This window comes from Maylandia zebra, linkage group LG23 (assembly GCF_041146795.1).
Source record: "Maylandia zebra isolate NMK-2024a linkage group LG23, Mzebra_GT3a, whole genome shotgun sequence".
Taxonomy (NCBI): Eukaryota; Metazoa; Chordata; class Actinopteri; order Cichliformes; family Cichlidae; genus Maylandia; species Maylandia zebra.
The window spans coordinates 2,463,572-2,473,752 of NC_135188.1; the positions used below are offsets into that span (position 1 = coordinate 2,463,572).

Consider the following 10,181-nt stretch of genomic DNA (forward strand, 5'->3'; position numbering starts at 1 on the left):
ACACAGCCAGCTACACACACAGGTCCTCTCATGTTTCAGCCATTACCATCTCAATGAAGCTAAATATAGTCCAGTCCCCTGGTCCCTTCATCTCAACACATCAATAGGTTGGGCTTTGTCGCCTGTTGGTCCGTCTGTGTTTGACCCGAGCTTTTGGGCTCTGGGCGATAACACGCTGACCCAGCACAGCTGTTATTCTTGGGAAACTTCACGTGTGGTTTTTGGAGATTTGAGTGTTTGATATTGAAGCTGCTGAACGAGAACACTTTTGACACTTTTAGCATTAAAGTCTTGTACTCAGAAATATAATATCATTAACCCCACACAGCTGCTGTGCTGCATGTGAAACTGAAAACTCTCAGAAATCATACTTGGCAGTACAGTCATATTTATATCAATTAGCTTGTTTTGTGTTTTCTGCAGTTAATTCCAAAACTGTGTGTTATCATTTTGTTATGGTCTCGTATACGTGATGGTCCATCGTGTCCGGGACTGCATGTTGCAACGATGACACAGAGAAACAGTTTAATCAGCTGGTGATAACACAATAAACCTCAGCTTTCTCAATGTTTTCGCATATTTAATATCATTTATTGCCACAGGCAAACACACTGCTGTGTACATAATGTAAAGTACTTTGTAGGTTTTCTACTGTATCAACGTTGATCCTCTTGGAGGGGAGATTCATCGTGTAACTCGGCTCACCTGAGACTAAAAGCTGGTCCATGCTTGTCTCTTCCACAGCACAGATGAAACGCATCCACTCGCTGCTTGCATTGCTGATGCTGCAGACGCCCTCACTTCACTATTTTTTGCGTTAGTTTAATCAGAATATGTTGCATCTAATTGACTTAAATCTTGCGTGCACCCCCAGTTTGTTCGAGTTTTACTTGGGCTCGTGTGATTAGAAGAAGGGAAAGGTTTATAATTATTGGTTCTGTTTGTTTTCTTACTCTAAAGTGCAGAAACAAGTTTACACCAGTACAAGAGGAGGCTGTGGTGGGGAAAAGGGGAAAATTTTAATCAGCCGGTATTCTTTGGAGACATACGCTGAGAGGGAGAGAGCAGTAGCTCCAAATAAATGAAGACAATATCTGACCATGTTAGAGCGCCAAACAAAGAGTAAAGAGGGATTCATGGCTCTGTGGTCATTAATTTGAAATTAAATGTGATGTTGTGCTGCCTCACTCAGCTAATGTTGAATATATATGGTATTTTTACAAGGAGGCTGCTGTCCACTGTGTGGAGGCGTCCAAGTTTTACTTCAGGCGCCCAAGTTTTACTTGGGCGACCGTGGTTCAGAGAGTTGGGAAGCTCATCTGTAACTGGAAGGTTGCCGGTTCAATCCCCCCAGCTCTCTCTGCCCTGGTCGTCGTGTCCTTGGGCAAGGCACTTTACCCTACCGCCTACTGGTGTTGGCCAGAGGGGCCGATGGCGCGATATGGCAGCCTCGCTTCTGTCCCAGGGCAGCTGTGCCTGCACCAGTGTGTGAATGTGAGAGTGAATGAATAGTGGCCTAGAAAAGCGCTATATAAATGCAATCCATTATTCTGTGACCACAATGCAGAAAACGACCGTTGTTTGATCAAACAGCAACAGATTGTTTGCTTTTTTTTTGGCGCAGCTCCTTCTCCATGTTCTGTGCACCCAACTGTTAAAATAAGTTTGAGTTCCTGCAGCACCTTCAGGTGTGAGCACCTCTATAAAAGCTGAGGATTTTGCAGTTTGCTGGTCTGGAGCATTCAGGTCCCAGCATCTCTCCCCAAGGTCAGACTGTTCAATACTCAACGAAATAAAAAAGAGCTCCATGTCAGACTCAGCCCTCAATGAACATGATAAATGTTAAAATTCACGACAGTACGATTAGAAAAAGACTTAAGAAGTTGAAAACGTCTTCTCTCTATAAAGAACATGACAGCATGGCTTAGCTTTGCAAATTTGTTCTTGAAAAACACCACAAAAGAGGTTTGGCCATAATGTGCAGCAACCAAACACTTCATACCACCTGTCAAGCATGCGGTGGAGGGGTGATGACAGGACTCACAGGACTGGGACACTTAAATGCACTGAGTTGACCATAAACTCCTCTGAATACAAACGTATTTTAGAATCTGCAGACATTTGTGCAACAGATAACGCTTGGGCAAAGTTGGGGAACAGGTGAACGGTCATAAGTCTAGATCTACACTCCCTCTAAGCCGGTGGCAGGACGTTAAATATATAAACTAATAGCTAAAATTCCTCCACAACAATCTAAGCGATAAAGTCGTATCGTAAATAATTACTTCGTTGATCCTTCAAAAGTCATTCTACAAGAATCATAGGGTGTGCTTAGTTTTTGCAGGACTACCTTAAGCCCAGTGACATGACTGCAGGCTTGCATAGCCCAAAAAGGCTCAGCAGAAGGTATTTCTGTGTATAGTTTGAATTATTAATTACAGCAAAAGCTGGAACAGATCCATTTAAAAGTTCACATAATGTTAGGCAGTTTGCAAATTTCATTTTTAAGCAAATTGCAAGCAGCTACAGCGATACATCTTTTGTAGTGTGTGTGTGTGTGTGTGTGTGTGTGTGTGTGTGTGTGTGTGTGTGTGTGTGTGTGTGTGTGTGTGTGTGTGTGTGTGTGTGTGTGTGTGTGTGTTGCTGGCATGCCCCCGTGACATTTTCATGCTCTGTAACAAACAGCAGGACTACTATAAAGATTTAAAGCACTGAAACGAGCTGATGACGTGTGAAGTGTCATGGCGCTGATGCCTTAATGTGTGACTGCAGGAAGAACAGCTGTGCTATTGTGGTATCTAAACGTTTCTCAAATTTGGCCCAGCCGATATGAATAAGGCCACTTTTGTTTGCATCCCAGGATGTATGATGCTGCATGTGACATCATCATGCAGGGGTTCGCCTAGAGCGGCGAAACCTCCCGAGCAAACTTTATCTCTTCAAAGACCCAAGGCTGTTATGTTCAATCATAGCCGTTGAAAATACTTGGCTGTATGCTGTGGACTGAAGGTTCTGAGGTTTATAAAGGGAAGTGTCTACTTCCAGCAGTGTGATAATGGAGTGGCGTAATGGAGGAGACAAGAAAAACAATTATGAAACTCTGGTGACGTGCTATGATGGGATTGCCTGGGTGTGTTTTGGTCTGCTCTGTAATACCTGCACAATTAAAGCTCCTCCCCTGGCTGTCATCAGCTGCGCTCTCCACACTGATGAAACTGTGTTGACAACTCTGACTCACACTCAGATTCCTTATATTACGTTTCTGTCTCTCTCTGTCACACACACACACACACACACACACACACACACACACACACACACACACACACACACACACACACACACACACACACAGTAAATAATGTGTGTTATCTACTGCATTAGCTTCCAGCACTTACACCGCTCCAATTAAAATACTTCTCATTTAAGCAGTGATTAATTCTTCGTTTCTTTTTTCCTCAGTAGAGTTCACATACTCCGCTGTGTTTTGCAATAAAGTGTAACTAAAGATGAAAAAATAGACACCTAAATAATAACCTAGATCATACAACTCATTTATAGGAGTCTAATTTACGAATGATGCACCTCTGCTGACTCCTAGTAAACAAATGGGACCAGGCCTTTCACATTAGACTCTTATTGACTGTCTATTAAATGTATTTTAAAACATTCTTCTGTTGCAAGGCTTTTATGAATCGATTAGCCCACCTTAGCCTGTTTATTTCTTTTCTGATCTGTTGTTGTTTATATGTTTGTTTGTTTTTTTGTTTTAAAATGTCTTTATGGATTTTTTTATTCTATGGAGCATCTCAAAGCTTTGTTAAGTAAACCTCTATTTAAACATGTTTTCTCTATGATTGTACTCTACTATCCTGCATTCAGCAGCAACTTTTTATTTACACCGTGTTGGTGCAGAGTTTTAATTCTTCAACAAGGTGCTGGAGACATTCCTCGGGGATTTTGGTCCATATTGACGATTCAGATTTGTGAGCTGCACGTCCGTGATGCAAATCTCTTGTTCCACAACATCCCACGGGGGTGTTCTAATGGATTGAAATCTGGTAACTATTCAAGAAACCAGTTTTAGATGATCTGAGCTTTGTGATGTGGTGTGTCATCAAAGATCAATATGCTGCGGTCATAAATGCTCAGCGTCAACACACAGATAGGCCGTGCCTTTTTAATTACGCTCGGTTGGTACTAAGAGGCTCAAAGTATGCTAAGAAAGCATTGCTCACAGCATTGGAGTAGAATAGAGATACAATTATGAGATATAGTTAATTGTTTTAATGGCGTTTGGATGGAAGCTTTCTGTAGTGTGCAGGGATGAGCCCTTATTGATCTGTAGCACCTTCCAGACGGCAGCAGATTGAAAAGATGGTGGCCAGCATGAGAAGAGTCCTCGATGATGTTCTGTAGACGTGCTCGAGTGAACGTAGCTGACTGTTGGTGGTCCAGCCATGCTGTCATGTTGTCTGCGATAAATTCTGACCCTACCATCTGGATGTTGCAGCAGAAATCGAGACTCATCAGAGTCTGACTGGGTGTGTCCTTCTGCTGCTGTAGCCCTTCTGCTTTAAGGCTTGATGTGCGTGCAGAGATGCTCTTCTGCATATCTTGGAGTGGTTACTGTTGCCTTCCTCAGAGCGGTCTGTCCATTCTCCTCTGACCTCCAACATCAACAAGGCGCCCAGAGAACTGGATCTTTACTTTCAGATCTGTAAACCCTGGAGATGGTTTTGAATATTTCGCCCAACCAACAACAACTGTGCCACATTCAAGGTCACTTTTCTTTTTCACCTTTCTTCCTCAGTGAGATCTTCTTCTCATTCAGTTTGATCTTCTGAAACGTGTCCAGATGTCTAAATGCACTGAGTTGCTGCCATGTGATTGGCTGATTGGACATTTGTGTTAATGACCAGCTGAACAGATGTATCTAATAAAGTGGCTACTATGTTCTATTTAGTGTTAAAGTTTTAACTTTGAGTTGAGAATCTGGAACATTTTATGCCCCAAAGTCTTCTTTGTGCTGCACTGGAGACCTTTTTCTTGTTACACGTTATGCTGTATTCATTTCTGTCTCATTTCTGTCTCATAATTCTGTTTTGAAGAGCACGTGTGAGCTTGATGTCCTTGCTGAGGTGGCACCATGACACTGAAGCTGTCCCAGCCTTCCCAGATATTTTTGCAGAGCACAGACAGTACTGCCTCATGAATGTGTCATCTTCTTACTTCTCTGCTCCAAGTCACCGTGGGACTGAGTTTTTAAAAAATCAGTCTATCAAAACCACAATCTTTGTCATTATTTGTTGAGGAAAAGTTGTAAGGTAGGAAGTTAATCCTTGGGGAATTTTTCCTTTTTTAGATTCAGTTTATTTCTGCATTTGTACGGATGGATACTGTCTGGCTTAACTGGAGCACAGTATCATGAAATTAGTTCATGTTCATGACAGAAAGTGGGTTAAGCAACCTGAATTCAACACATGGGAGCTTTGTGGGAATACGTTGCTGAGCAATGACGGACTAAAAGTGTCAAATGAACATACGTGCATGCACACGTTTGTTCATACGTGTGCTCGGTGAGTAAGTTTCAAAACTGATAGGAGAAGAGAAACAATAATGTTCAGGTTTCAGATAGATGCCTGCCAGGTATCTCCGTTCACACTTCTATTTTTGAACCAAAATCTTTGTTCACATCTCATTCTGTGGCACCAAGTCCCATTACGGGAGCAGAGACTGTCAACCTGCTGCCATGTCCATGTTCCTGATGTAGATTTTCTGCAAGCTACACTCCTATAGACTTTCCAACATTAACAACACGTCTAAAATGCCAAAGTAGGTGCCTGTTGTCTAGAATATTTCCTTTCAGTAATACTGTTATCATGGTAAAGCGTAGGGGGGCAGGTTTGAATCTGCTTTTGTTAATACAGGAAGCAGGAAATTTGGCTTTTACAGATTATTAGTTAAGGTCTCCCATAAACTTCTAAATGAGCCTCTGGCATCCCTGTAAGAAAGATCATTAACGGATTTATGTAATTATTTGGGAAGCCAAAATCGACCCTAAGACTGTGTAGTGGTTTACACATTTGCCCAATGAGTGAAACAGCCCCGCTTTGATCCCGGGAGGAGACACAAATCCCTTTGGGGTTGCATCAGGAAGGGCGTCCGGCGTAAAAAATCTGCCAAGTCAAACATGCGGCGCTGCCTGCTGTGGCGACGCCTTGTGAATAAGGGAGCGGCCAAAAGTAGCTTTTATGAGACTCATTCATAGCTGCAAAAGAAATTTAATGAAAATCATGAAAACATTTGAAAATCTTTGTACGCTTGGACACATGGACACCAAGTTCGTTTTGAGCTGGCGCATCTGATCAGGGCTTTGCCCACACACTTTATATTAAGCTGCATTTCAAATAATATTTAGAAGTGATGATATTTTATTATCAACGTTTTATTTTTTATTCCTAAACCTTTTACTGATAGATGTAATTACCACATCCTCCAATATGATGTTTATTTCTCTTTTAACTTCTCCAATATCAAAATAATAATGATCAGAAAATCCCTCCTAGGACTGTTTACCCACAGTCTGGAAAAACTTGGATGATCCAACAGTGAATTTATGTAAATTGACAACTGTGTACTCGAAGAACCATTAAAACAGCCTTTATTACATAAAATGTACATTCATGACTGCAAATGGAAAGTGGACTGGTTCTTATATAGTGCTTCCTACTTTACTTGAGCACTCAAAGCGCTTTGTACCACATTCACCCATCACACCCATTCATACCCTGAGTGCTTTCTACTTAACATTCACACACCAGGGGATGCATCAGAGATTACTTGGGGTTCAGTATCTTGCCTAAGGATACTTTGGCATGGGGACTGGAGCATCCGGGCATCGAACCACCAAAAGTAGCTTTTGATTTACAGCAACCCCAACTGCCAACTTGATAGCTGATTAGAAAAGATAAACACCAGCCAGATGGATTTTTCGAAATCCAGTCAGAATGCTCTCCAGCAGCTCAAAATCAATGAAATCAATCAAGACCCTCGTTCGTCTTTTGTCCAGAGAAGAAGATTTACTGTTCCTAGGTCAGCACCACCGACCACAAAACAGAAAATGAACCCCACCCAGACCTCGCTGTAGTTCTTGTAGTTTTGCATCATGCCTCATCAGAGCTAAAGGGACCGTTTCATCTGACTTGAGTCAACAAAGTAAGTTTACAGCTAAAAGTTTTTTTCATTAGAGAGAAACTGAACTGAAAGCAACATGTTAAACAAAGAAACTGTAACCTTTTGCTTGCTGTCTTTTCCAGGAAGGAGCCGTCACCCTTCCCTCTAATCATCCCTGCCGCTAACACCTAATTACCATAATTCACCCTCACCTCTCAGCTAAGAAATCTGTGACTGCTGCTGCTGCACACTCCGGCAGAAACAATGTAATGGTATCACTCGCTTAGCGGTGCACAGAGGAAGTGGCAGAAGTAGCATTTTTATCAGACAATTAGTTGTTAGAGAGAAATAAAAAAATGGAGCGTAGCTGTTTTTTAATTTCTTTTTCCTCCCCGAATAGTTTTGGCTCATCACTCCGACGGACTGTTACGGGGAAATCCGAGGCGTCTCTTCAGCTTAAATGTCAGATATTTTTGCCTCTTGTGCGTTCTATTTTTAACGCCTATAATGTGTTGGAGCACTAATGACTTGGAAGCCACACACCATTGATCACTGCCTTCGTCATAGCACCATTACAAAAGCCCCATCAGTGCCGGTGTCGTGGTTAACTCTCCCCTGTGGTTCCTCTTTTCTTTGTCTTCTGTTTCCATCATCATCCGTTTACTCTCTCTCTCTCTGTCAGTTAGAAAAATTATCTGATGAAAGCCGGTGGATTTTATTTTTGCATTAACTCCCTCAATTGTGCCATTAGATAAAACCTTTTAAGGCTGAAGTTATACATATGAGTTCATATATTTTTGGGCAGGGACTGTTTAGAGTCTCATTACCAACCCGTCAAAGACGAGGCTGTGTTTATTTGGACATTTGTCCCTATGGTTACAAATCACTAATATGTCAATCCTCTTCTTGGTACTTTGACATTCTTGCCTGTCTGTGCCTATTTTAAAGCTGTAAAAAGCAGTTAACAAATATACATTTTTCAGTAATTTCCTAAATCCAGTGCATAGTGTAGTCTAAGTGGTTCGGGGCTATTTTCAGCTGTAAATTAATTAACATTTAGTGTGATAATGAGCAGCCTATTTAAAGCCCGCTGATGTGTGTGAGACTGATACATGCGGGATTTGCAAAGTAGAAGTGTCCGGCTTTTTTATGATGATGGAAATGTCATCCAGTGCAGTTGCTCATTATTTATTTATCTGTTTGTTTGTTTTTAACAAGGATTAACTTTATAAGCTGACTCTCATTATTGCTTGTTCCACATTAAGGTTTCGTGCGACTATATAAAGATTTTATTCCTTCATTCTGAAAACGTGTCATCATCCTCACACAGCAGCGTGACTCGCCCTCACTACGTGACTCGCAATAGTGGGTTTTGAACCCCGTAATTAGCCGAAGAAGCTCGCTGCTGTCCTCCTGAGTGTATTTAACAACAGGTGTTTACTCCTCGTCAGATCTGATGCGTGAGCAGCATCCGGGTTGCTCTCCCTGAGGTGTGAACCGAGCAGGGTGAACAACAAAAGTCAAAACAAATATGACAGCGTGGCCTCTGTTCAGATAGAAGCTGACCAGCCGACCTGTATAAGTGATCCGGTGAACATTGGGGTTTTTAAAAGGCTGTTGCGCACATTTTTACTGAAACCATTAATCCGTGTGTGTTATGACTTATGGCTATTTCAAATATTTACCTTTGGAATAAGTCGTTTACAGGCGTTTACCTAATGCTTGATGTGTGGTTAGACATAATCTCTTGGAGATTGAGGCGAATAACTGTTTCCATTATATGCTGACATTATTTATTCCACCCGTGACTCGTGTTTTATCTGTCTTTCTTTCCTGTCAGCACCCGATTTGTTAACTATATTCACACCTCGCGAGCTGCATAGGTTGGACAGAGGTTATTAGTGTTGATCCTGTCGCATTAGGAGACACAGTTCACTCCTCCTGCTCTCACACTGCGGGGGAAAGAGGAGACGCTTCCTTTACCTACTACCCTGCTGCAGACGAGGCGGATTTTTCTTTCCCGTCTCAGAGACAGTCAGCTTATTTTGTTGGCATGGAAAATGTCAAAGTTCTTTTCCCTTCGTGCTCTTAACGCACGCTCTTGGTCGCTCTGCTGGTAGGTGGTCAGCAGAGAAGAGGAGACGGGAGATGTGCTCTGAATTAGTCAGTGGACTGTTGCTAGTTTATTTAAAAATCCATGGATCAACCTGCTCTTCTGCTTTTCGCGCAGGGGACTGAGGATGGCTGAAGACGTGACCTGTTGCAGCTTTTCTTTCAGATTTTAGTGCTTGGATGTAAAACGGAGCAAAATGAATCAGTTTTCTCGGTGTGGCGGATTGTTAAATGAAGACGAGTTGAATTACTTTTTGGGACTTGTGTGTTTTTGCGCAAAGCGACTTATTTGGGGAAATTGACTCGGGGTTTTGTCCGGGCTGCTTACTGGAGCGATTCTGTGATTTTTCTTTTCTAACTTTAAAAGCACCGGTCGCGGTGTTGTTACAAAAAACCCTGACGATGGTCTAAAACTGATCAGGATCTCGCCACCCCGCCGCTGTCACGCCGAGCGCGGTACCGCGCCCTGCTTTCTAGAAGAGTATAACCGCATTTTCTCCCCTTTCTCATCCCACCTCCCGTGTGGTTTGCTTTTAACAGAATGGCCCGTTTCGGAGACGACGTCCCGGGCTTGTTGAGTTCAGGGGATGGAGGGTCAGAGCGCATCCGGAACCGCGATGGCGCTGCCGTGTCTACAGGTGGTATATCTCCAGCTTTCAAGCAGACCAAAGCGCAGCGTGCCCGCACCATGGCCTTGTACAACCCTATTCCGGTCAGGGAGAACTGCTTCACCGTCAACAGGTCGCTCTTCATCTTCGGCGAGGACAACGTGGTCAGGAAGTACGCCAAGAAAATCACTGAGTGGCCATATCCTTTTCAGCTTCACGGTGAAAGCACACTCATCCAGTATCTGCACAGACTCGTGTAAATAAAGTACAGCGGTGAGTAAACTG

The 10,181-nt window shown here is 42.7% G+C and overlaps 1 protein-coding gene across 2 annotated transcripts in view; it reads left to right on the forward strand.

Moving 5' to 3' along the window:
• The window catches only part of LOC143412398 (uncharacterized), a 44,959-nt gene extending 34,778 nt beyond the window's left edge, over positions 1–10,181 (forward strand). For both annotated transcript variants that reach the window (XM_076880624.1, XM_076880623.1), the window contains exon 4: positions 9,829–10,181. In XM_076880624.1, the coding sequence (XP_076736739.1) occupies positions 9,829–10,156 (328 nt within the window). In that variant the 3' untranslated portion in view covers positions 10,157–10,181. The remainder of the gene's footprint in view (positions 1–9,828) is intronic.